At 31.6% G+C, this 27,777-nt stretch overlaps 3 protein-coding genes across 5 annotated transcripts; 2 read left to right on the top strand and 1 right to left on the bottom strand.

The window, feature by feature from the left end:
* Positions 1-385: 385 nt before the first annotated feature.
* Positions 386-1,375, bottom strand: LOC114745922 (uncharacterized). Its single transcript, XM_028934096.1, has one exon. It carries the CDS (start codon positions 1,373-1,375, stop codon positions 386-388), a length of 990 nt encoding a protein of 329 aa, XP_028789929.1.
* A 5,255-nt stretch (positions 1,376-6,630) lies between these two features.
* LOC114745915 (60S ribosomal protein L7-2) lies at positions 6,631-26,586 on the top strand. 3 transcript variants are annotated; one of them, XM_028934088.1, is made up of 8 exons: positions 6,631-6,636; positions 24,343-24,384; positions 25,084-25,262; positions 25,360-25,457; positions 25,552-25,609; positions 25,817-25,896; positions 25,980-26,082; positions 26,165-26,586. In XM_028934088.1, exons 3-8 carry the CDS (start codon positions 25,086-25,088, stop codon positions 26,378-26,380), a joined length of 732 nt encoding a protein of 243 aa, XP_028789921.1. In that variant the 5' UTR covers positions 6,631-6,636; positions 24,343-24,384; positions 25,084-25,085; the 3' UTR covers positions 26,381-26,586. The 3 variants fall into 3 exon arrangements, with proteins under 3 accessions (XP_028789921.1, XP_028789922.1, XP_028789920.1); XM_028934089.1 differs by lacking the exon at positions 24,343-24,384 and adding an exon at positions 14,162-14,163 and having other exon boundaries at positions 6,632-6,636; XM_028934087.1 differs by lacking the exons at positions 6,631-6,636; positions 24,343-24,384 and adding an exon at positions 24,517-24,565.
* Positions 13,836-14,321, top strand: LOC114745923 (uncharacterized). The gene has a single exon (XM_028934097.1). It carries the CDS (start codon positions 13,836-13,838, stop codon positions 14,319-14,321), a length of 486 nt encoding a protein of 161 aa, XP_028789930.1.
* Positions 26,587-27,777: the final 1,191 nt, after the last annotated feature.

Here is a 27,777-nt window from a genome sequence, read left to right on the forward strand (position 1 = left end):
GTGTAAGTGAATAGAAAAAGGAGGCGACATTTCGTGAATTGCTGCACATGCCTGGGAAATAGCGGGCCAGAAAGAAAGAGCCGGGAAAATGAATGCGGCATCAACGAGACACAAATCTTTATTATTGATGTCAATAATAGTCATTCTTCATAGAAAAAAAATATAGGAAAAGATTAAAAAGAAAACATGATTAATAAAAGAAAATAAAATTTTATCATGAATAAAAACTCATAATTATATTTATTTTGGGAGTAATAACCTTACAAGTACAAAATTTATTGTGGTAGGTGAAAGACCACACTTATAAGTAAAACATGAAAATATACTTAATTATAGAAGCTCAATTACATCAAGATGACTCATTTTTTGACACTTCCATCACCAATTAAGTGATCAATTCTTCCATCAGGATCGGCAAAGAAATCAGTAACATCCAAATGAGTAACATCCATGTTGCCTTAATCAGAATCGCCTTCTTCTCCCAAAAAATTTGTTTCCACCTTTGGCTCTTTGCCTTTATTTTTATTCTTATATTTTTCAGCGATTCTTGGTAGAGGTCAACCAAATGCTTTGGCGTGCCACCACAACAATAACAAAGATTTTCAACATGATTATTATTTCCACTAGATTCTTTTTGGTGATGCCCATCATTATTTGCCCACTTCTGGTGGGAACGACCGCCTCCATGACCACGGTCACGTCCACAGCTACGGCCACAACCACGACCCCGTCCACGTCCACGACCATGGCTACGGGTTGATTCAATTGCTACTACATTCGCTTCTTGGAATGGAGTGGAACTAGTAGGACGGGATTCATGATTCCTCATTAAAAGCTCATTATTTTGCTCAGCCACAAGCAAGCAAGAAATTAATTCAGAATATTTGTTGAAACCTTTCTCACGGTATTGCTGCTGCAAGAGCACCTTGGATGCATGAAATGTGGAGAATGTTTTTTCTAACATATCTTTATCAGTGATATTTTCTCCACATAATTTCAGTTGAGAACTGATTCTAAACATTGCAGAATTATATTCAATCACAGATTTAAAGTCTTGTAAACGTAAATGCATCCAGTCATAATGAGCCTTAGGGCGGATTACAGTTTTCTGATGGTCATACCTCTCCTTTAAATTGTTCCAAAGAACAAGTGGATCTTTTATGGTCAAATATTCAATCTTGAGCCCCTCATGCAAATGGTGACGTAAAAAGATCATGGCTTTGGCTTTATCTTGGTCGGATGCTTGGCGGCCTTCCTTGATTGTGTCTTCTAGATTATTGGCCTTTAGATGCATTTCCGCATCTAATATCCATGATAAATAATTCTTTCCAGTAATGTCAAGAGCCACAAACTGAAGTTTCTTGAGATTTGACATGATGATACTATCATATAAAAAGTTAAATGAAAATTAATATTAAGATAATAGAATAGTTATGAAACAAATCAATATGAATAAGAAAATGGAATAATTATAAAACAAATCATTATAGAAGTGATATAGAAATTTACCTTCTAGTTGATTAGCCTTACTACAACACCTTCCGATTACAAGAGCGCTTCGTGCTGATAACGTAAAAATTAAACAATGTCATTGCTTTTTACGTAAAATTATAAGAAAATAGAAATAAAATAAAGTGAAATAAACCAAAGAGTTTGGGTGTGGACGATGTTCGCTTCATTTGTTGGCTTTTGGTGGATGTAAATGTAAACGAGATTTAATGGGTGTTTGACAACATATAAAAATATTTTTTTTTCTGTAAAATAAGACAAACTCTTCTACAGTAAAAACACTTATAAAATTACAATTTAATTTCTATCTAAATACTCTCTTAAATGAAAAGAAATAAAAATTTCAAGATATAAATGAGCACATAATTTGGATTTGCATTTATTTAGTATTAGTATATATGTACACTACCTCCGGGGAGCTAATAAAGAGGTCTTCTTCAATTATAAACATAAAGATCTTAATCTAGGGTCTGTTTGAGATAGCATTTAGTCTGTTCAAATAGTATTCAAAAACATGTATAAGCACGTTTTATATAAATCGAGACAACTTTTCTTATATACTTACTCAAATTTTATAAATCGCGATTAAAAAAACTACTTATAAGCTATTTTAAACAGGTCCAAGCATTTATCAGTATGTTTCATATAAACCAAAACAAAATTCCTTTCACATACTTATCTAATATTCTGTAAATTATAATTGAAAAGCTATTTATAAGCTATTTCAAATGTGTCTCCATTTTATCTTATGGATTTATAATTATTCCCTCGAAATTTCCTTGCACATATTAAAAAATGCCATTAAGAGATAATTTCTTGTGCAAATAACTATAAAGGCACTTTAGATAAATCAAAACATATCTTTTGTAAACCATTAAGTTAATTAGTCTTTTTAATCTTTACAAATTAGTTAACTAACTTTTATTTACAACTGAGCTCATAGTGTAAATTAGTTGATTAAAAATATGTTTAAATATTTTAAACAAAACAACCATCCTGCACTAATCAAACACCTACATTCAAATTTTTGGCAAACAAAATACCTATATTCAAATAAAAATTTTACTTTCTTCTTAAAACATTAGGGGACAAGAAAATACGTAAACAGCATGTAATTATTACAAATATCCAGAAGCCTGCTTATATCACTCCTTTAAAAATATTAAATCTATGATTTCATACTTGAATGAAATCGCATAACACATGAAACCAAACAGGCACTTAAGTGTCCTATATTTTATGCTTGTGTCATTGTAAAGATACATCTAATTTTATTTTGGTTCGAACTGATCCATTGCAAAAGAGAATAATTTCTCTTGGATAAGCTAAGGGCATTAAGAGTATAAACTTTGACAGCAAATTTTGTTTCATGTCTCAATTGTAATCAAAACTTCCACTAAACAATACTCCTCTGGTCTTTAATATAGGACCCAATTGTTGACTTAGTTTTGGTTCTAAATATAAGACACATTTCTTATATTTATCAATTTTCTCTAAATTACCCCTATAAATACTCCTTCAACTATAATCAAGTAGAAGAGGGAAATTGAGTATTAAGAAAGATGAGTATGGTGTTTTAGAAAAAATATGTCACATTTTTTATAATCAACTAACTTACCTAACTTCTTTAATCTAATTAAATTAGTTAAATGAGTATTATATTAAGAACCGGAAGAGTAATATATAACCCATACCAGTTATGCCATAAGTAACATATAGATTTCTTTTTCAAAATACTACTTCTGGTCTTTAGTGTAACAACTAAATAATTAATTTATAAATATTAAGAAAATTAATTAAATTAGTTATTGATAATAAATAAGTATTATTTTTCTAAAATCTCCTTATTAATCAAGTGTGTTTAACAATTTTTCTAACTAGGACTTAAACCTTACAGGACTAACTCTTTTCTATATTCAAACCCATTGATGCTTGCCATCACTTTTACTCTGCCAATAGCTTTTTATTCTAAAAACTCTTGACACCGCTTATAACCTCTATCCGTCTCTTTTTAAAAAGTTAGAAGGCAAAAACTAAGCAGTAACTTATAAATATTCCTTCCGTTTCTTATTATAAGAGACAAATAACCGAAGTACGTTGATAAAAAAAACAGTTAAAATTAGTTAAGAACAATTAATGTGTAAAAAGTATAATTTTTTTTCCAAAAATACCTTCATTAATAAGGAGAGAGAGCATGAGAGAGAACAATTAAATTATTAAAAGAAGAGAAGTGGGAGGGAGAGAGAGTGTGAGTTGAAGATAATAAATATGGATAAAATAAGAAATCAACATAAAAAAGTAGAGACAACTTTTAAGTGTCTCTTATATATAGGAACATGCTATAAGCATCAAATGTCTCTTATAATAAGTAACGGAGGGAGTAGGATCTAACTCGTGACCTTCTCCTTATAAATAACCTTTCAAGCCATTGGACTATAAGGTTATCATTGTTTTGTGCCTCTTTGAATGAAAGAGAGACCAAAACTTTGACTTTTATTATGGCGAGGCTAAATGACAAAATCATTGAACTAAAATTTATGAGAGAGAGAGAGAGGGAGAGTACCGGGAGGGAAGAGAGAGGGCGTATGGATGAAGATGTGGTTCTGCGAAACTTGCCTTGGTTATTTGGGACGAAGGAACCCGATAAACAAATTGGAAATGAGCAAAACGGAAGAAGTTGACCTTTCGAGTGAGCTTTAAGCTTTCACGAAGTTTCCACGAAACTTCCCTTACCGGCATTGATGATTGATGCCGCTGGAATATCAAGATTTACATTTTTTTTAAAAAAAAAAACTTTGAAATTACCGACTCAAAAAAAAAAAAAAAATTGTTCTTACACTTTGACAGATTTTAACGGCACCTGATTTATAAATAACAATCATTCTTGCAGGAATTTTTTGTTTGAAATTTAGTAATTTTAATTTTCTCTTTTGGATTCTCCCTATTTATTATTTCAAGAGTCATTAATAATATTTTTTAAGATAAAAAATAATAATATATTTTCTTGTGTTTTGTTTATTTTTGTTTATTTTTGAGTAGGGTCTCTGTAATTTTAGTTTTATTTGTTCATTATATTTTATCTATTTTAGTAGAATTTGATTTTTTTTGGACAAATTATATGGTCTAATTATTTAAAATTAATTAAGAGTTCAAATTCAGCCATAATGGTTTAATCATTTAATAAGCTATTCAAAAGGAACGCGGGGGTCAATGTTTAGTCATTTAATTTAGTTTAATACTATTAAAATGAAGAAGTGTCAATGGGCCCATATTTTTGTTTTGGTTTTTAACTCAATTAGTGATAGGGACTACACGTGGTGGTATCTCGTATAAGTTGGGTACGCAATTCAACTTTCTAAAAAAATTGCTAGTTGAGTTGACAAGACAAGCACCCGATTTATAAAGTAATTATGTAAAATTATGATTAAAATAAACTAAATTTGATCGACAAAATTTTATAATTTAAAAATATTTTAAATATTTAAACACCGTAAAAAAAAAAAGTTAGATTTGCAGGCCAACCAATTAAGTCATTCTATAATCCGTTTGATGACAGGGTCCAATTTGAGACAGGTATTTTGCAGTCTGGCCCACCAAAGATCATACCTATGACTATGCAACTTGCAACCGGCGTTAACCGGTATTACGAAGTATTCCTCCGGTTTTTTTTTGGCCAAAAAAGTATTCCTCCAGTTTAAACTATAAAATAAATCTCATGTTTAGGATCGGACTAAATGCTAACAACTCTACTGAGGCTCACGAGAACTTTCTGATCTAGGAGCTGACGTCAAATGGAGAGTGGTGGGTATTTCTTTCTTTGCGTCCGCATCACCGAATGGGCCGCACTCAGTCATTTTGAGTACTGAGCTGGTTTTTTTTGGTTTTTTAAATTCCTCCCCTTCTTTCTTCTTTTATCCCATTTATGAGTTGGTGCCTTGGTGGAATCAAACTCATTAAATCTGAATTATTCAAATTTAAAGTGAAAGGTTCAGATTTATTTTTTTTAATTTTATTTTTAAAGAAATTAATTTAACTAATATAAAAATGTAAAATAAAAATACTTTCTTAACTGATATTATTAGAAAAATAATATTTTATTTGAAAATAATCAATTAAAAATTTTGAATTGGGATGGTTTAGATTACATCTTATCTAGGTTAGACCTAGATGGTTCATATCCAATAAGATTGGGTATTACTACCTCCGGCCCTAATTATATTGAGGTAGTACTCCTCCGGTCCTTATTATAAGACTCAATTTGACTTTTTCTTTGGTCCTAATTATAAGACCCAATCCATTTTTTCTCTTATATTTATACATTTTTTTTCAAGATAATCCTTCTAATAATAATAGTTTTAGCCAATATACTTAATTAGCAAGGATATTTTAGGAATAACAACACTTATTTATTATAAATAACCAACTTAACTTACTTCCTTAATCTCCTCAAATAAGTCAATTGGGTCTTATAATTAGGACCGGAAGAGTATTAAAGATAGGAGTTAGGATCAAAGAAGGTAACTTGTAGATATTTATAACGGCGGGCAGCATTAAAGTGTGTCCCGTGAGAATCGAGGTTCTGAATTTTCTCCTCGTTGTGGGGCATCAGCTTTTATGATAGTTGGAAGTTAAATTTAGTTTTAAATATAAGATCTTCATCATTTTAATTAGCTTTTCAATTTATCTCATTTAGTTAAGTATATATACTCTTCTGATCTTAAATATAAGATATTTATACACACTAATATAAGAGCTTTATATTTAGGATCGTAGACATATTATAATATTATATTAAGGATGGGAGCCCGGATCAAAGAAGGCAACCTGCAGATATTTATAACGGCAGGCAGCATTAAGTCATGTCACATGAGGATTTTTTTGGGCCGAAATGTCACGTGAGGAATGAGATTCTGGGTTTTCTCCTCATGGTGGGGAATCAGCTTTTATGAAACCCATCGAGTCACCGGCCGACAGCCGATTCATTTCACCATCAACTTTTTTTTTTTTAAATTTTTTGACCTGAATACCGTCAACTATTAATAAACCTCAAATATTTTTGAAGAATTTCTAATAAAATAATATTTCAAAATGGAAATTTCAAAAGGGTCATTTCAATAAGCAAAATCTGTTTAGATACACTATAAGTACTTATAACCATATTTTATGTAAGTCAAGATAAAATTTCTCTCATATACTTACTTCGTATTTCGTAAATTATAATTGAAAATTCGTTTATAAGTAATTTCAAGCGAACGGTTATTTGTCTCAAAATGGAATTTTAACAAAGACGTTTGGTGGCCCAATGTGCACTTGCAGCTTGTTTGAAGTTACAATATATAAGCATTTATAAGTACGTTCACATAAGTTAAAATCAAACTCCTATTATATATTTACCTTATATTTCATAAATTAGGATTAAAAAGATGATTATAAATCATTTCACACAACGTATTAGTCTTTTGGGATTTAAGGAGCGGTGGGATCGAATCCCACTTTAACCACCTTAGCCTAAAAAATCCTAACCCTAGTGTTGGGGAACCTTTTAGAATTTCAAATTTCAAATGTTATGAAATTTTGCCAATCTTTTTTCTTTATTTGGCTTTTTTAAGGTAAACACGCATAGACAACTTTAGAAATTTCAAAAAGTTGTTAACCTAAGCTAGCGCGTTCATATTAACTTCCTTGTTGGACGGATAACATGCTCTTATCTTAAAGCATGCATTTCTTATAAGTATGATTGAAGTCGTGGCCTTTCAACAATACCAAAGTTTTTATACAATTAGGTTATAAATCTCTTTATTAAAACAGATTTATTATTACCATCAAGCACTTAGATCAATCGAAAAACAGATTTATTATTGATGCATGCTACTTCCGTCTTTATTTATGGGTCTTTAAATTTCTATGTTGTCTCTGTTATGTTTGTTGAGTACTATCTCAATTTATATCCATAATATTCGATTATTTTATATTTAAATTGATATGTTAAATTAAAAAGAAAAGTCATTTAAATGATATTTGATTGGTTGTAAATTATATAAACAGTTGCTTGAATTGAATCCCAATCTTAAAGGGAATAAGATTCCTGTTAAAGATGAAGCTACTCCAATTTGCAGTGTGATCGTCACGTTTGGATGCGGTGTGTAAGTAAATAGAAAAAAGGAGGCGACATTCAGTGAATTGCTGAATATGCCTGGGAAATAGCGGGCCAGAAAGAAAGAGCCGGGAAAATGAGTGCGGAATCGAATAGGATGCTGCCAATTGCCTTGATAATGACATGCAGGAATCATCACCGAAAATAAGTCCAAATCAAAGCCGCATTCAGAGGAAAATTGGCAGCAACAATTAAATGCAGGATCACCGGACAGAGTGACATTCGGGGCATGTAGAAACTCTTAGAAACCCTTAAAAAAAAGTTTTTTTTTTGGTGTAAATTGAAATAAAATTCTTCTCCTACACTTATTCAATTATCTTGAATGCTGTAAAATTATTTTTAAAAAACTAATCCAAATACTTCTCGTTAAGCGTTTGAATATCTCTTCCACCATTCAAATTTGCCTTAATTCAATTTATCATTAATAAAAAACAAAATCAGCAAAAGAAAAAAAATATCCAGTTAATAAGAAATCAGTCTATATCTTGCAAGTGCATGAGTTCAAATACTATTGCCGTTAATATGATGATCTTATTAATAGGTACTTCCTTTAGTTTACTCTGACCTTAAATATAAGATATTAATCACTTTTGCTTCATAAATTTGTAATTTTTTTTCAAATTATCCGTATCAATTATAGAGGGATAATTCTAATGCACGTACATGACTAGAGATAGTATTTTAGAAAAATCAACGCATATTTTTAACAAATAACTCAGCATATTAGTTACTTAACTCCTATAGAAAAGGCAAGATAAAATATATTGTAAGTACCTTTGTAAATACCATATGAATTATAAAATACATCTTAATCCTAGCTACTGAATCTTCAGAACTCAACCTATCTCAACTTTTTTTAAAAAAAAAACAAGAAAAAAAGGGAAGTGTATCTATAAATGGGGCATTGAGATTATAAAACAAAGGTACAATTAAAAAAAAAGTAATAATGTTGTGAATATATGTGAGTGTATCAAAAGTAAAGTCTCACGTTACTTAAGAAAGAGGAGGTTTAAGTTTATATAAACTATCTCACACTTTTAAAGACAACGTGTCCGGTACGACTTGAACCAATTCACTATTCAGTTGTTGCAGCCATATTCCTACAACTAATAAACATTGCATTGAACCTTTAAAACAGAGAAAATAAACTAAAATATTGCATCTCTACCCAAACTTGGGCAAGTTACTCGCAACTTCAATTTGAGAAGATGACATGTCTCTTAAGAAGCGTTGCGGATTGAACTATGGTTATAAAAAAATTTGGCCTTTCAACACATGGCATTACTTGAGCATCTATGGCAATCTACTTCGGGCTTGTTTGCACATACTTATTTTAAATGTTTATAAGTACTTTCATCTAAACTCATGCATATTCATATATTTACCTCATATTTCATAAATTATTATTAAAAAACTGCTTTTAAAAACACTTACATTTAGGTCACTTTTTAGTAAGATGAAGTTATTTTCCAGGACAATGGAAAGGAAGAGAGATGTTTTGATTTTTTTTTTTAAATAAAAAGGTGATTTTTAAGCTAAAAATATTGTTAGGTATGAACAAATCATGCTTCTTTTCAACATTGAAAGTTTGGTAGGATATGAAGGAATTAAGAAATAAAAGTAGCCACATGAAGGTAGTTCATACTTTATACGTGGCAACGGGCAAGGATAAGGTGATGTCTGTGTGGAGATTAAGGGCATTAGACTTTAGGAAATTACCTATGGCATCCGTAGAAGGTTAAAGTCGCAACGTGGTACTTTAAGAAAAGTTTAAAGGAGGTGCTTCCCACATTTTTCCATAAAAAAAAAAAATCCATGATATCTAACTCCTTGTTCTATCTGCTTTCCTCCATTGAGGAGGAAACACAAAACAACAAGGCATAGTGTTCATATTATGTCGATCACTTGAAACTATAGTATATAAAATTGGATTAGATTGGCTGATTTAACCAAAAATTTAGACAATTGATATCTATTTTGATTTGGAATCAACAAAAAATAAGAAATTGCTTCCAATCCTTAATAATTGAGAGTCAAATTTGATTATTATGATCTGTTTTGTCTCATATATTTATAATTTATTATTCAAAGTACCCATATTGATTACACATGTTAAAAGAACTTTCATTTAAGAATAATTATAGTTAAAAAGTATACTTTTAAAAAATTATCTCATATTTATTATAAATAATTAACTTAACGAAGTAATTCTTGCATTAAAATGGGAGGCAGTTTAGTTAAATTCAACTAAATCGATAAAAACTAATTAATCGGTTTGAACCAGTCAATTATTTATTTTTATAAATCCGAGCTGGCCAATTTGCGGAAACATTGACTTCTATGATATTTTGAACATTCGTGTTCATAAGTAATGGACCCACTCTTGTATCGTAGCAACATTTAGGGTCTGTTTGGGTCAGCAAAAAGAACTTAAATTTTAAAATAAGCAGCTTAAATTAGGTGGACCTATTTGGCAGAGTTTAGAACTGATTGGGCTTATATATTTTTAAGCTTTCTGGATGCTCAATTGGAATAAGCTCCAAGAAGGAGCTTATCAATTAAATCAGAAGAGCTTTTCGGGTTAGCCGTTCTGCAATGTCAGAAAGGATTCTTTTTTTTCTCTCTTATCTGCATTTTCCTTCTAACTCGGTCTCTTCTTTTTCACCCCTCAGTCTTCTTTTTCATCTCTCAGTCTTCTTAAAACATTTTTTATGATTTCTTTAAAATTTTAAAATTTAATTCACTCATTAAATTTGATTTCTTCATATTAAATTATTTTAATTTTATTATATTATGTGAAACCAATTTTTTATCATGTTTCATTATTTATTAAAATCCATACCCATTTTGGTAATTTTTTAGCCAAACTTATTTTTACTCAACTATAATCCAAACAAGATTTTACTAATATCACTTTTGCAAACTAACTTTTTTGAAATCCAATCCAAACACAATTCAGCTTATCCAATTTAACTTTTACCAACTTTACTTTTCTATAAGCTACTTTTCCTATAAACTGCTTTTCCAATCGCTGATCCAAACAGGCACTTAATTAGCGTCGACATAAGGATTGACACATGGCATGCCTCTTAAGTGACCTAGTCAAAACACACATGCCCACACAACTGGCAGGTGAAAGTGAGAAGAAAATTTGCAATATATGCTGTGGAGCTTGTGCACTGTTTCTTACTGGAAAATCTCGAACATGATTCACATCTGGTTTGCAAAAAGGTTTGAAGGTAGCCTCAGCTCGTAGATTGAGTAAATACGATACACATTAAAAAGCCAAGGTAAACCCAAGTGTTTATGATAAAACGAGATTGATCTTAAGGGAAATTGGTTAATACTTGCCAGCCCGCAGACTACAGGCCAAGTTGGCCTGTGGCGGCCTAAGCTTGTAAAATAACCTATCTTTATTGGGTTGGTAGGTTATTCATCTTTTTATTAAAAATAAATATTTTTAAATATTTTTTATTATACAATATACAAAAAAAATATAATAAAATTTTTGTTTTTCATTCAAATATTTCAAATATAATTCTAATAAGTAATAAAACTGAAAAAAAAAATAAAAGGGTGGGTTAGCCCTCCTATGGACTAACTAGTAGCGAGTTATTGACTTGGTGGTATAGGTTAAAAAGACTCTTTTATTACTGTATTGGCTTTTAATCAGTTCTAACTCACAGTTTAAACACATATTATTAGCTTTAAAAATATAAAATAAGAAATGGCAAGAATTTACTATATAAGATCGAGTGTATACAAGGTATATTGCTTTTAGAAATGATGATAGAATTGTTATAAAAAAAAGAAGAAATGATGATAGAATATTTTCATATAAAGTGCCCAGATCACAAACACACAAGTTTGATATTTAAGAACATTGAAGTGAGTAAGTGACTATTGACAAAAACAAAGATTTGGCACACCGTTGATGAGCAGCTGAAATTGTTGGCAACCCAAAATCAAAATGCATAACAGAGTAGGGCAATTATTGACAAAATCAAGAAATTGCTACTACCTCCGATCCTAATTATAAGAGCTAGTTGACTAATTTGAGGAGATTAAGGAAATAAGTTAAGTTGGTTATTTGTCATAAATATGTGTTGTCTTTTTTAAAATATTCTTGTTAATCAAGTGTATTGGCTAGAACTATCATTGTTAAAAGGATTATCTTGGAAAAAAATACATAAATATTAGAGACAAAGTGAATTAGAGTCTTATATTTAGGATCAAAATAAAAGTCAAATAGGGTTTTATATTAAAGACCGGAGGTAGTAATAATTTTTTTGGAAATCAAATCTTTGTTCACAAACACACCTACTTGTCGTCAACAATCCCTCAATAACAAAATGTGTGGTTATAAAACATGTAATTCTCAGCAGAATGGATTTGAAAACCAAATGCAATTGAGCGATAAAAACCCTTTTTTCCCTGAAAAAAGTTATTTTTGTTATGAATATTGCATGAGTGGATGTCCATAACCCCTAACCCTTAGAATTCTCATAGGATTCCTTACCTTCAAGTGTCATAAACTACATAACCTCCCTAATGAATGACTTGGGAGGAGTTTCTCATTGTTAATGCCATTATGATGTTCTTTATTCCTTTATAACCTTAGTATAGGACTTCAATGCTTGGAGGCCTATAAATAGAGGGCATGCATGAGACATTTGTACCTTGAACCAAAGTGAATGAGAAAAGGCCATTGTCTTCTCTATCTCTTGATATTCTTCATTCTTCTTATTTCTAGTAGTTTTACAACATGTTATCAGCACGACTTTGCTCTGAAAATTTGAGGTATAAACCCTTCGTAAGATGATGCATTCTTCTCATCGTCTAATTATCTCCTTACTCAATCATCATAATATATATCTATGTATTGACTACATATTAACTTTATATTATCTCCTTTTTTTAATTATCATGCTTTATATTATATAATGTTACTCTATTGTTCTTTTCTTTACATTTTAATTTTTTCATTATGTTATATTTTTTTATTTTATGTTAACATTATGTTATTTTATTTTTCTCCTTTTTGTGCTTTATATTATGTTAACATTCTGTTTTTATTTTAAGTCATTTTATTTTGTTGTCATATTGTAAAATATTATGTTTGTTTTAAATAATTGATGTAATTTATGTATCATCTCCATTTGGTATCTATGGTGTTTTACATTATTTTATCTGTGTTGTACTAACTCTCATATACATATATATATAATTCACACTGTTTATATTTTTGTTTCTATCATTATATCATTATTTCACTGTAGCATTATCTTTGTTTTTAATTTAAATTGTTATTATATATTAGTAAGTCTATTGTAATATTTATATATTTATTTATATTACTGCTTTCCCCCCTTCCCCCTATATATATTTATATACATTGTCTCTATATTATTATTGTAACTAATTATTTGTGTTGTTTATCTTTTTTTTCCCTTCTCATATATGTTTATTTGTCATTGTTTATTTATTCATTTATTTTGTTTATAATTTTAAAGGAATAATTTATTTATTAGTGACTTTTGAATCCTAATATTTTATTTATTATGTTTCAGTGTGTATCAATTTTATTATAATTATAATTTTTGTTATTATCATTTTAGTTTGATCCATGGCTAATCTTACCAAACTCGAGTTTACGGCTCTTGATATCACTAGAAAAAATTATTTGTCTTGGGTCTTAGATGCTGAAATCCATCTAGATGCCAAAGGTCTAGGAACTACTATTTTACTTGGAAATGAAGCAACTAGCCAAGACAAGACTAAGGCCATGATTTTCCTACACCACCATTTACATGAAGGGTTGAAAGCTGAATATCTGACGGTGAAAAACCCGTTAGAATTGTGGAATAATTTAAAAGAAAGATACGATCATTAAAAAACGGTAATTTTGCCTAAAGCTCGTTATGAATAGATGCATTTGAGGCTCTAAGATTTTAAATCTGTGACTGAATATAATTCAGCAATTTTCAAAATAAGTTCTCAATTGAAATTATGTGGTGAGAAAATAACAGATGAGGACTTATTAGAAAAAACTTTTTCAATTTTTCATACTTCAAATGTGCTCCTGCAGCAGCAATATTGTGAAAAGAGTTTTAAGAAATATTCTGAATTGATTTCATGTCTTCTTGTGGCTGAACAAAATAACGAGCTATTAATGAAAAATCATGAGATCCATCCCACTGGATCAGCTCCATTCCCTGAAGCGAATGTGACTGTATGTAATAATCATCATATACGTGGACGTGGTCGTGGTCGTGGTAGGGGACGCACAAATTACCGTTATTATGGTGGGGGAAGTAACAATTATAACCCAAATATCCACCAAAAGAAGAAACTTGGTGATGGACAGAAAAAAGATAAGAATGACCCTTCAAGAGTTGTTGAAAATCAATGTTACTGGTGTGGCATGAAAGGACATTGGTCACGTACCTGTCGTATGCCTGAGCATCTAGCAAAACTTTATCAGGCCTCTATAAAAAGAAGTTCAAATAATGTGGAAGCAAATTTGACTTTTCAAACTGATGATGTGGAGGCAAATTTTGCATACAAAAATGATGATATCAATGAGCTAGATGATGCTAATGGCCTGGATGCTATAGAACATTTGGATGTGGCTGATTTCTTTGAGAATCATGATTAGAAGAATTTGGATAATTTCAGTTTGCTTTATTTATGCTTTTTAATTTAGTTTATGTTTATTATTTCTCTTCTTTTAAGAGTATTATTAATCATGATATACTTCGAATTTATGTTAATGAATGTTTTTTGTGTGTGAAGAATATGGATGTTTCTCTTCCTTTTACTGGGCACAAGAATGAAGATATATGCTTGATAGATAGTGCTACAACACACACTATACTCAAAGATAGAAAATATTTTCTCATCTTACGATAAATAGTGCAAGCATCAATACTATAGTGGGTAATACAAAACTAATTGAAGGTTCCGGAAGAGCAATTATAATATTACCCAGAGGAACAAAATTTGTTATTAGTGATGCTTTATATTCCTCTAAGTCTCAAAGAAATTTATTAAGTTTTAAAGATATCCGCTGAAATGGATATCATGTTGAGACTATAAATGAGAAGAACATTGAATATTTGCATGTTACAATGGTAAGAAATGGAGAAAAATATGTCATGGAAAAATTATCGACATTATTTTCTGGTTTTTACTATACAAATATTAGTACAATTGAAACAAATGTTACAGTAAACTAGAAGTTTACTGATAAAGATACATTTATTGTTTGGCATGACCGGTTAAGCCATCCCGGATCAGCTATGATGCGAAGAATTATTGAAAATTCACATGGACACCCATTGAAGAGCCAGAAGATTCTTCAATTTAAAGAATTTTCATGTGCTGCTTGTTCTCAAGGCAAATTAATTATAAGGCCTTCATTGACAAAAATAGGAGTTGAATCTCCTACATTTCTAGAGTGTATCCAAGGAGATATATGTGGACCTATCCATCTACCATGTAGACCATTCAAATATTTTATGGTTTTAACAGATGCATCTACAAGATGGTCCCATGTTTGTTTGTTATCAACACGTAATTTAGCATTTGCTAGATTACTTGCTCAAATAATTCGATTAAGAGCACAGTTTCCAAACCATGTAATTAAGACAATTCGTCTTGATAACGCTAGTGAGTTTTCATCTCAAGTTTTTAATGATTATTGCATGGCAACTTGAATAACAGTAGAAAAATCGGTTGCTTATGTCCACACTCAAAATGGCCTAGCAGAGTCATTCATTAAACGCCTCCAATTTGTTAGGATTATAGTTTTGATGATAACAAAGTCAGATAATTTGAATTAAGTATTTTGATCGATCAATTGATCGAACAATCATTTATCGCTAAGGTTACAGATAATTGTTCAAGTATAAATCAGGTTTATAGTAGGCATTTTGATCGAAGAACCAGTCGATAAGTAGTTAATCGATAAAATGATCGATTATCGCTAACGTGGAAATCACACAAGATTATGGTTAATTATCGATCAACTGATCGATAATATCAGTTAAACAATGAAGTTACTGATAAAGAGAACCAAATCTGAAGTATATTTATCGATCACATGATCGATAAATCAGTTATCAATAACGACTTCGATAAAAGGTAACACAATCTACTTGCTCTGCACATTAAGTCTGTTACCAATTTGTCGATCATATTCTCGATCACTTGTTTATCGATCACATGTTCGAACATTATGCTCTAACTCTCTTAATGCAGGTAATCATCTTTACTGATGGATCGATAACCTTATTGATCATAAAATTATCGATCACATGATCGATAATCAATGTCTTTATCTACTTTTATTTAGTTTTCCTGCAACCAAATTATCGATAACATTATCGATAAATTTAACTTGTTTGCATAAATAACTTTTCACATAACATGATCGATAAAGAGTCTAAGGATTGCTATATTCGCATTAACTTATGTTAAACTATTTTCGATCACCTAATCGATCATTGGTTTTTCGATAATATGATCAATCATTCAATTCCCTGAAACTCATGTTTTCACAAAACGTGATCGATAATCAGTTTCTTTGCCTTACAGGATTAAATTTCTTTTCTCACTTTATTCGATCACTTGTTCGAACATTCATTGATCGATCACCTATTCGATCATTTCAGATAGTCTGTGTCTTTCATTGAATACATTCATACCCATGGTTTATCGATAACATTATCCATCATACATTTATCGATAAGTTGTTCGATCATCAATGACTGAAGTTTCATTTCAATAACATTTGAATTATCGATAATCTGTTCGATCAAACAAGTGTTCGATCACTTGTTCGATCATGGAACGATTTCCTTTTACTATGATAATTCTTAAAGTCAATGATCCAACACTTGATCGATAATATTAGTGAACTAATTCGAAAAATCTTCATTCTGTTTATCGATAACATGATCTATCATCAAGTAATCGATCATCTCTTCGATCAAACAGAACCAGAATGTCTTTCTGCTCTTCTTATAGAAAAATCATTTCGTCACAAATCTTTGAATGATGAATTTGTTTTCTCTTCTTAGTTCATGACTAAAGTATTCACCGCAAGACTCTTATTTGCTTAAAGCTTAAAATATGCAGATTAATGAAAACGAATGCAACGGCTCTTCAACGGGATTACGTAGACTGCAACCTACAGTGTCAGAAGCTCAGACGCATTAATGGCGGAGCCGTTGAAACCAGCGAAACACGCAAACGGAGTCACAACGGCTAGAAGCTCTTCCGTCTAACGGCTACTTAACGATATCAACTATAAAAGGCGCGAAGAAGCATTAATGAAGTATTGAATACCGGAACTACCACCTGCGATTATTTTGTCTAGCATTCAATACTCTGTTTTCACGTTACTATCGAGCATCAGTGTTCATCATTAAATTCACTCTGTAAGAGAGCCAATTACTATTCTTATTAAATACCTGAGTGATACTCAAGAGTGTGGACTCTTGAGAGGGCTTGTATCCTTACGGGAGTAAGGGGGAGTGATTGAGCGATTCAATTACTGTACCGAGGCACCAAGAGCCCTGTCGATCTTGGAAGATAGTGAAATACTCAGAGGTGTTCTGGGGACTGGAAGTAGGTCACGTGGTTTAGACCGAACCAGTATAAATCTTGTGTCTTCTCTCTGCGGTTAAATTTCTCCTTACTCTGACTCTCTGTTTTTATTCAATACTGTCACGCATTTAATTTAAAATTTTTGTAACTCACCCAATTCACCCCCCTCTTGGGTGAGATTGTTTCTAACACAATTGATTGCTAGACCAATGCTCTTGAGAACAAAACTTCCTATTTCAGCTTGGGGGCATACAATTCTGCATGCAGCAGCAATTATACGCATCAGGCCAACAAGTTATCATGAATTCTCCCCGTTACAATTAACTTTTGGTCGAGAGCCAAATATTTCCTATCTTAGAATTTTTGGATGTGCGGTATTTGTCCCTATTGCTCCACCACAGCACACAAAGATGGGACCTCAAAGAAGGTTAGGGATATATGTTGGCTATGAATCTCCTTCTATAATTAAGTATTTAGAACCATTAATAAGAGATTTGTTTACAGCACGTTTTGACGATTGTCATTTTGATGAGACAATTTTTCCAATATTAGGGGGAGATAATAAGCAGCTGGATAAAGAAATTATATGGAAAGCATTATCATTATCTCATCTAGATCCTCGTATACAACAATGTGACCTTGAAGTTCAAAGAATAATCCATTTGCAAAACATTGCAAATCAATTACCAAATGCATTTACTGATCCTAAGAGAATTACTAAATCTCACATTCCAGCTGAAAATGCTCCAATTAGAATTGATGTCGCAGTAGGACAACTAGAAAGTGCAAGTGAAACCAAACCACGCCTGAAGCGGGGTAGACCAATCGGTTCCAAAGATAAAACTCCTAGAAAGAAAAAAGGAGCAAATAATCATGATGGTCATGATAGTCAAATTGAGGAGGCAAGTCCTATAGGAGAGGACCGAAACATAACTAATCAAAAGACCTCAGAGGAGGCTCAGGTGCCTAAAAATAATGAAGAAATCTCAATAAGTTATGTTACTACAGGAAAAAGATGGAACCGAGAGAACACAGTTGTTGATAATATTTTTTCATATAATGTTGCTGTTGAAATAATTAATCAACATGAGGATCTTGAACCTACATCAGTTGAAGAATGTAGACATAGAGATGATTGGTCAAAATGGAAAGATGCAATTCAAGTAGAGTTAAATTCACTTTCAAAGCGTGAAGTTTTTGGACCTGTAGTCCATATACCAAATGGTGTGAAACTAGTTGGATACAGATGGGTCTTCGTGCGCAAACGAAATGAGAAAAATGAGATTGTTAGATATAAAGCACGGCTTATAGCACAAGGGTTTTCACAAAGACCTGGTATTGATTATGAAGAGACATATTCTCTTGTGGTGGATGCAATCATTTTAAGATATATAATTAGTTTGGCAGTCCATAGAAAACTTGAAATGCGTTTAAGGGATGCTGTTACGACATATTTATATGGTTCTTTAGATATTGAGATTTATATGAAAATCCCTGAAGGATTTAAATTGCCGGAGGCATGTAAGAGTTCTCGAGAAAATTATGCAATTCGTTTGCATAAATCCTTCTATGGATTAAAACAATCTAGAAGAGTGTGGTATAACCGACTTAGTGAATATTTATTGAAAGAAGGTTATAAAAATGATCCAATTTGCCCATTTATTTTTATAAAAAGAAATGGATTAGAGTTTGTTATAATTGCTGTCTATGTGGATGACTTAAATATAATTGGAACTCCCGAAGAGCTTCAAAAAGCAGTTGATTGTTTAAAGAAAGAATTTGAAATGAAAGACCTTGGAAGAACAAAGTTTTTGCCTTGGCTTGCAAATTGAGCACTTGGCAAATGGAATTTTCCTCCATCAATCAACTTATACTGAAAAAGTATTAAAGCGAGTTTATATGGATAAGGCACATCCATTATCTACTCCTATGGTTGTAAGATCACTGGATGAGGATAAAGATCCTTCTCGTCCTCAAGAAGATGAGGAAGAACTTCTTGGTCCTGAAGTACCATATCTTAGTGCCATAGGTACGTTAATGTATCTTGCTAATTCAACATGACCTGATATTGCATTTGTTGTTAGTTTATTGGCAAGATTTAGTTCTTTCCCAACAAGAACGCATTGGAATGGAATTAAGCATATATTTCGATATCTTCGAGGGACAATTGATATGGGATTATTTTACTCTAATGAATCGGAATCACAATTAATTGGCTATGCAGATGCAGGATTTCTATCAGATCCACATAAAGGCAAGTCTCAAACAGGATATTTATTTATTTGTGGAGGTACAGCTATCTCATGGCATTCAACAAAACAAACTTTATCAGCTACCTCATCAAATCATGCGAAAATAATTGCAATTCATGAGGCAAGTCGAGAATGTGTTTGGCTGAGGTCAGTGACTCAACATATTCAAAAAAATGTGTGGTTTTTCCCTTGAACAGAAGATTCCAACAGTATTATATGAAGACAATACAGCATGCACAGCTCAATTAAATGGAGGATATATCAAAGGAGACAGAACAAAATATATTTCTCCAAAGTTTTTTTTCACTCATGATCTTTTGAAAAGTGGTGATATAGATGTTCAGCAAATTCGCTCATGTGACAACCTTGCTGATTTGTTTACCAAGACACTACCGACTATAACATTTGAGAAGTTAGTGTATGGTATTGGAATGCGCAGACTTAAAGACTTAAAATGATGTTATCATTAGGGGAAGTAAATATTATGTACTCATTTTTCCTTCACTAGGTTTTTATCCTAATGGGTTTTTCCTAGTAAGGTTTTAATAAGGCACAATGCTTATTATGGACATCCAAGGGGGAGTGTTATGAATATTGCACAAGTGGATGTCCATAACCCCTAACCCTTAGAACTCTCATAGGATTCCTTACCTTCAAGTTTCATAAACTACATAACCTCCCTAATGAATGATTTGAGAGGAGTTTCTCATTGTTAATGCCATTATGATGTTCTTTATTCCTTTGTAACATTAGTATAGGACTTCAATGCTTGGACGCCTATAAATAGAAGGCATGCATGAGACATTTGTACCTTGAACCAAAGTGAATGAGAAAAGGCCATTGTCTTCTCTATCTCTTGCTATTCTTCATTCTTCTTATTTCTTGTAGTTTTACAACAATTTTTTTTAAAAAAACTTTTTAAATTTACTCTATCGTAAATCTCTTAAACACTAGATGAAAATTTCTGAACTATAACATCAATTTTTCGTAGCTCTTCAATCTATTGTAGATCAATTTAGTTCTCTTGTTTCAACCTTTCAGTCACTCGTACTTTATACATTTTTCATTTCTACTAAACAGTCTTTTCTAAGTTTTATTATCACACAAGTTTTTATACAATATTTCAATTTAGTTTCTTAATTTTTTTCCAAAAAGATATTTTTATCTTAAAATTATTAGTTTTAGACGATGATTTTTTTTTATGATAATCACAGTTATTTTGAAAATTAAATTTAATATGTTAACATTTGAGAATGTTTTGTCAATCTTTAAGATCTCAATGTTATTTTTTTTTGTTAATGATTCGAAAATTAAAGGAATACAAATATATTTCTTAAAGTTAATAAAATAAACTAAAACTTTGCATAAAATTAAAATCATACTTTTACTTTATTTTAATTAAAAGTTGATACCCTTCCTCATACTTCATATGAAGTCTATAGAATAATTCATATATTTTTCTTAAAAATATTGTAATAAGATCCCACCTACAAGAATTAAATATAAAAAGGTCTATTAAAATCATCAAATTATTCTAAATTCTTAAGGAACCTCATTACAAGAAATTTTATTTATTTAATTATCAAATTGCCTTTTTTTTAGTTATGCATTGATAACTAAATAAGCAATCGTTAACAACTTAAGGTATAATGATTAACAATTATCGCAACAGATATTAACAACATATTTTCTTAGCTCATAATAAAAAATATAATGCATGAGTTGTCAATATCTATCACGATAGTTGTTAATTGCTACACTTTAAGTTATTAACGATTACACTTTCAGTTGTCAATACATACTTTAGAAAAAACACTACAAAAAATATGTATTTTCTAGAGATTAAATTACGATTTTTCTAGCGGTTTTAACCGCTATAAATAGCCTTTGTAGCGGTTAGAAAAACTGCTAGAAAATCAAGTGTAAGAAACAGTTTTCTAGCAATTAAAGGAACTGTTACATAGTATGGTCAAAACGCTAAAAAATTTCTAGTGGTTAATAAAAAAACAAAAATGCAATAAATTTTCTAGCGGTTCAAAACCACTAGGAAATTTTCATAGAATCGCTAGAAAGTTGTGCACTAAGTTTTATTTTTGCTAGGAAACGAAATTTTCAAATTATCACCAAACTTTTCTAACATTATTAACCGCTAAAAATTTGGCACCAAGTGGATTGAATTTAAATTTTACAAAATTTTTCCAATTTTTTAAAATTTTTCTAGTGGTTTCAGAACCGCTACAAAATTTATTCCAGGAAAAAAATAAAATTCAAAATTTTCATTATTATAAAATAGAATATTATTAATAAAAAAACTATTAAATAGATTATATCATAGAATTATGTTAATATGTGTATTTACCAATTTATTACATGTTATATATTTAAATTTTGTGATAATAATAAGTAATTAAATTATAGTTGTGTCAAATGAATTGAATTGAATTTAATTTAATAAGATAGTTAAATTGAAGATGAGATAATTTGTAGTATTAAACCTTAACTTTTATGTTGAAAAGTGGTTGAATTAGTTGAGGAGGGCATGACAAATATAAAGAAAAAAAAATCTGAAAGAAAAAGTTAAATAAATATGTTAGTAAACTATACATAAAGATAAAAAAAGAAATTAAGATTTATAAAATAAATATCATTTTACCATATAAATAAGAGAGAAAAACTACCATGTGAGAGAGTAAGAAGAAAAAAGAGAATTATAAAGAAGAATAGCAGAGGAAGGAAAAGAAATAGAGTAAATGAATAATGAGGTGAGATGGTATTTATAGAGATTAGTGAGAATTTTTTAGCTGTTGTTTACTATTTGCAACGGTTTTATATCTTTTCTAGCGGTTTTGTTAGTTTTTTGCAGTTATGTAACCGCTACAAATGACAATTTTTTTATTTTTAAAAAACTGAACCAAATTTAAGAGTAACGGTAAGAATTTTCTAGCGGCTAATAACGGCTAAAAATTGTCAGGTAGGAGGGAAATCTGAATTTGAAATTTTAAAATTTCTTGCGACATTTCTAGCGGTTCCATGAAAACAACTAGAAATTTCTAGCGGTTCTATAAAAACTGTTAGAAATTTGTAGCGCTGCCTCCCATTGCCACTTGGATGCAACCACGTGTCCAGACTCTTCGGGGAAAAAAAAATTATTTCTAACAGTTTTCAGGGCAACCGCTAGAAACTTTAATGAAATTTCTAGCGGTTTTTGAACCGCTAGAAAATACAACATTTTCTAGCAATTCCAGCAACAAAACAGCTAGAAATTAAACGCTGGAAATATAGTGCCAACTTCACGCCAAATAACACCACAGTTGTGGCAGTCATTTTCTAGTGGTTGGGTCAAAACCGCTAGAAATATGTGGGATCTACACCATTTCTGATCAAAACGCTGTAGATTTTTTACGGTTTGTGTTATAACTATTAGAAATGGTTATTTTATAGTGTTTTTTTTTAACGGCTAGAAAGTGACTGCTGGTAATTCACTATTTTTTTGTAGTGAGACAAGGACAATTCGGTAATTAAACAAATAAAATCTCTTGCAATGAGATTTCTTGGGACTTTAAAATAATTTGATAATTTCAAGGGATATTTTGTGTTTAATTCTCTTAGATGGGACCTTATTGCAATCTTTCCTGTATTTTTATTATTTATAAATATGAAAAAAAACTTATGTCAAGTTCCTTCTAACTATTACCTTTCCAATCAGATTCTGCCATGTATTCTATTTTTTTTTTCTATATCATCCTTTGGGTTAAATACTGAAGAAAAAAATAATACTGGTGGCAAAGTATAATGGATGTTGATTCTAAAAAATTTGACCTAAGCTTTTGCCCCATCAACTTATTATTCTTCGTGCTGAGTCTGAAGAAAGACATTTGAATAATGGTCTAAATAATTTGAATAAGTAAATAATTTTTTGTATATATATATTTTTTGTTATTTTGTGAATACTCTAAATAATTTGTTATGTGTTTATACATATTTTGACAAAAAATATATGTATATATATGTTTTCTATTTTTTAGACTGTTGATTTTTTTGGCCAGCATGTAGATTTTATTGTAATTGCTTTTTTTTTTCTACTCATAAGTATTCTTTTGGAGGCAATCACATTCGAGATACTGTTTGATGTTAAATGTAGGTACATCTCTCAGTAATAATTGTTTTAAATACTGAAGAAAAAAATAATACTGGTGGTAAAGTATAATGGATGTTGATTCTAAAAAATTTGACCTAAGCTTTTGCCCCATCAACTTATTATTCTTCATGCTGAGTCTGAAGAAAGACATTTGAATAATGGTCTAAATAATTTGAATAAGTAAATAATTTTCTGTATATATATTTTTTGTTATTTTGTGAATAGTCTAAATAATTTGTTATATGTGTTTATACATATTTTGACAAAAAATATATGTCTATATATGTTTTCTATTTTTCAGACTGTTGATTTTTTTGACCAGCATGTAGATTTTATTGTAATTGCTTTTTTTTTGCTACTCATAAGTATTCTTTTAGAGATAATCATATTCGAGATACTGTTTGATGTTAAATGTAGGTACCTCTCTCAGTAATAATTGTTTAATTTTGTTATCAAATTATATATCTACATTTTTTGAAGCCTAACTAATTGTACATTGGGCTTGCCCTGCAAAGTCATTGACCCAAGGCACGGATACTCTAACTGGGCCGGTGGGCCTTTCATCCAACGGCCAGGAAATATCTTCAGACTAGCACGAATCCGGACCGTTCCACAATAGCCTCCGCTTACCCGTCCTTACAAAACCCTAATTCTTCAAAAGCCAGGCGAAGCCGTAGATTTTGCTTGGATTCAGTGGAGCTTCCGCAGCCATCGTCTAAGTAAGTAGGCATTGGATACCTGTGTTCCCTTTCAACTTGATGCTTTTTCCTGTAGATTAATCTTTGTCGACGAGTGTTCTTTTCTGAAAGATGTATAAGTTCCATAGTGTTATTGCGTTTTTCTCAATCCGCGATTATGTGTAGTATATGTGGGTTTACGTCAATTCGATCGCGTTCATTGGTTAGTCTTTCATGTGATTTATTGGTCCCTTGTGGTGGGAATGGAGAATTTTTCACATTTAGAGGAGAAAATGGTTGCGAATGAGTTAGTCTTAGAGATGATGAGTAAATCTGCAGAGGCAGCCCTTATTTACAATGCGTCTTTTAGCTATCGTTATGGGTTCTATCTGGTGTTCCTGTTCAATTGCCGCAAGCTTGGAAAATTCTGGATTTTTACTCTAGTTTAGGAGAGTTGTGTATGACCCCATTTGTTGCTCTCTTGTATATACTTCTTTTTTTTTTTTTTTTTCATGTTTTGTACCTGGAACAAGCTAACGATGGATTGAATAACTTGATTCCTTATTCCCTGATTGAGATTTTTATTTTGAATATTACTGTTTCAGATTATTGAAACTAGCTTTTTCGGATGTCATCTTGCATGAGATTGACAGGGTCCAATACTTATTTTGATTTCTTGGAATCAAGAGTTTCGCTACATTTGTTCATACACTTACCTTGTGTTTTGTTGATTCCCTATAGAAATGGGTGAGGAGGTTAAGGCAATTGTTCCCGAGTCTGTGTTGAAGAAGAGGAAGAGAGAAGAGGAATGGGCATTGGCCAAGGCACAGGAGACCGAAGCTGCAAAAAAGAAGAGAGCTGAGAGCAGAAAGCTGATCTACAACAGAGCTAAGCAGTATGCCAAGGAGTATCAGGAGCAGGTAAATATCCTTGTCCTGTCATATCTTTTGATGATAATCCAAATTTGTGATAATAACTACGTATCTCCTTACTGTTCTCCGTGTTTTCTCTTTTTAGGAAAAGGAGTTGATTAGATTGAAACGTGAGGCAAAGCTGAAAGGTGGATTTTATGTTGATCCAGAGGCTAAACTCTTGTTTATTGTTCGCATCCGTGGGTATGTATTTTTTTTTTTTTGTGTGGCTATTTTCACTATCTCTACAACTTCAAACATCACGGAACTAATACATGCGGACTTTAATCTTTAACAGTATTAATGCCATGCACCCAAAGACAAGGAAAATCTTGCAGCTCTTGCGTTTGAGGCAGGTACTACAAATGATAATAGAGCCCTTGGCAGAACTTAAATTCGTCTCTGTTACACCCTTTTGTATCTCGAGCTTCAAATTTTAGCATAGGCTCTATGGAAACTGTTTTTGTTTTTGTTGTACATTCGAGAGAGCATTCACTGAGAATTTGAAGTTCGTATTTGTCACATAAAGGAGAGGTAGTCATTGTTGTGTTCATCTGAAACAGATATTCAATGGCGTGTTTCTTAAAGTCAACAAGGCTACAATGAATATGCTTCACAGGGTCGAACCTTATGTGACCTATGGGTAAGCAGTTTTTCCTGTGTTATTGGGGTGCTTCTGGTGTTTCTTGCTCTATTCATCATGAGAGTACTCTGGTCTTTGTTTAGGTATCCAAACTTGAAGAGTGTAAGAGAACTCATTTACAAGAGGGGCTATGGTAAGATCAACAAACAGAGAATTGCTTTAACTGACAATTCTATCATTGAGCAGGTCTGTATTTGTTTATTTCCATTTTTATTTATAGTTAATATTTTTTACTGCATGCTTCTGACCATCCTTGATCTCACCTTAGGCACTGGGTAAGTATGGAATCATCTCCACTGAAGATCTTATCCATGAGATCATAACAGTTGGACCCCACTTCAAGGAGGCCAACAACTTCCTTTGGCCCTTTAAACTCAGGGCACCTTTGGGTGGACTAAAGAAGAAAAGAAACCACTATGTTGAAGGTGGTGATGCTGGAAACCGGGAGAATTTCATCAATGAGCTCATTAGGAGAATGAACTAAGCTGTGCCAGTGTCTGGTCACTAGTTAGTGGATTCAGTCTCTGTTTTGATTAATGGCTTTAGAACAATTTAAAATTCCAATTTTCTTATCAAAATTTTGGATTTTGATAATATTTTATTTCAACATGAGAATTATGAGTTGCTTGTTACATTCTAGCATGAATGCTTTTATTATGCTTAGTGTAATTCCATCTTTGGAGTTCGTTATTCCTGCTTGTTTCATTTTGGTTCTCCTACGAGCATTGCGATCTGGTTTTGGTTCTGCCTTTCTTGTTAAGTTCTGTTGTAGCGGTCAAAATTAAGTATTCAAGTTTTCTCTAGGCTAAAGTCAAGTGGAGTAATTGACGAGAAGTTAATATTGGTGTCTAATGTCCGATAACGTTCTGCTAGTTATGATGCCCCATAACAATTTCATCATTTCTCGCCCTCCCAGTAACGTATCGTTAGTTTTTATACCTGCGCGGGCAACATATAATCTAGTCTTGCATTTCGAGTTATCCAACAGAGACCTAGTGTTTTTCAGGGTTTTTGGATTACAGTGCCATTTCGTCGAGTTACAGTGTGGTCGTGGTAAAGCTAACAGTATGTGCAACTGGATGTTTTTGACTTTGTGAATCACACTGGCCGCGCTGCTTTGTGATAGATTCATTCGGGATAATGGTGGTACTTCGATGTGTGGTTCCGTGAAAAAATCTGGATCTTCACCAAGAACTGCGAGTTTGTGAGTATTCAAGAGAGATCAAGATGAGGTTGTGCGCGAACTCAGGGTTCTTGTGATGCAATCTCAACACTTGACAGAGTGCCGTGTGTGTTGGTTGATTGGGAGATTATTTAGCAGCATACCAGTAATTACTTGAATTGCTCGCTTATTCAATTTCCTAACATGGGTATAGATTCCAAGGTGATGTTCGAACCTCCGGAGAGCCACGGGAACTTGCTCCCATTTGATTCCTTTCAGCTTTTGCAGTTCCATTGTACTCTATTAGTTCTGTTTTACTTATGAGAACTAGGAAAAATCTTAGATAATTGTCTTAAAATTTAGCAATTTTCTAATTTTACTTGTCTGATTCTTGATGTTAAGAATTAACTAACTAATTTAGAAAAACTGAGGAAGCTAAAAAATTAAGGGAAAACTACGTCGTAGGTCCTCATAGTTTTCGTCAAATTAGGTCAAGGTCCCTAGAGTTTATTTACTTGGATATAAGTCCTTATAGTTTCAGTCAAATTGGCTCAAAATCCTTCTGTTAACTACCAGTGTTAAAAATAATTATGTGGCAAATAACTTAATGAGTTGGCAATTTTTTTAAGATGACTGGCCTTGTGTTCCGCAAATTGATGCCAGCTCACAATTTTAGGAACCCCCTTCCAAGATCCATCATTCGCGATTTTGGTCACAGA

The sequence above is a fragment of the Neltuma alba genome, unplaced genomic scaffold (genome assembly GCF_004799145.2).
Source record: "Neltuma alba isolate B1F8T4 unplaced genomic scaffold, ASM479914v2 tig00004861_pilon, whole genome shotgun sequence".
Classification (NCBI taxonomy): Eukaryota; Viridiplantae; Streptophyta; class Magnoliopsida; order Fabales; family Fabaceae; genus Neltuma; species Neltuma alba.

Bases quoted from the DNA above. Each gene is read 5' to 3' on its own strand.
- LOC114745915 (XM_028934087.1), top strand. From the start codon at position 24,532: ATGTGGGTTTACGTCAATTCGATCGCGTTCATTG. The intron at 24,566-25,083 runs GTTAGTCTTTCA...GATTCCCTATAG, and splicing joins CAATTCGATCGCGTTCATTG to AAATGGGTGAGGAGGTTAAG. The intron at 26,083-26,164 runs GTCTGTATTTGT...ATCTCACCTTAG, and splicing joins ACAATTCTATCATTGAGCAG to GCACTGGGTAAGTATGGAAT.
- LOC114745923 (XM_028934097.1), top strand. From the start codon at position 13,836: ATGAAAAATCATGAGATCCATCCCACTGGATCAGCTCCATTCCCTGAA.
- LOC114745922 (XM_028934096.1), bottom strand. From the start codon at position 1,375: ATGTCAAATCTCAAGAAACTTCAGTTTGTGGCTCTTGACATTACTGGA.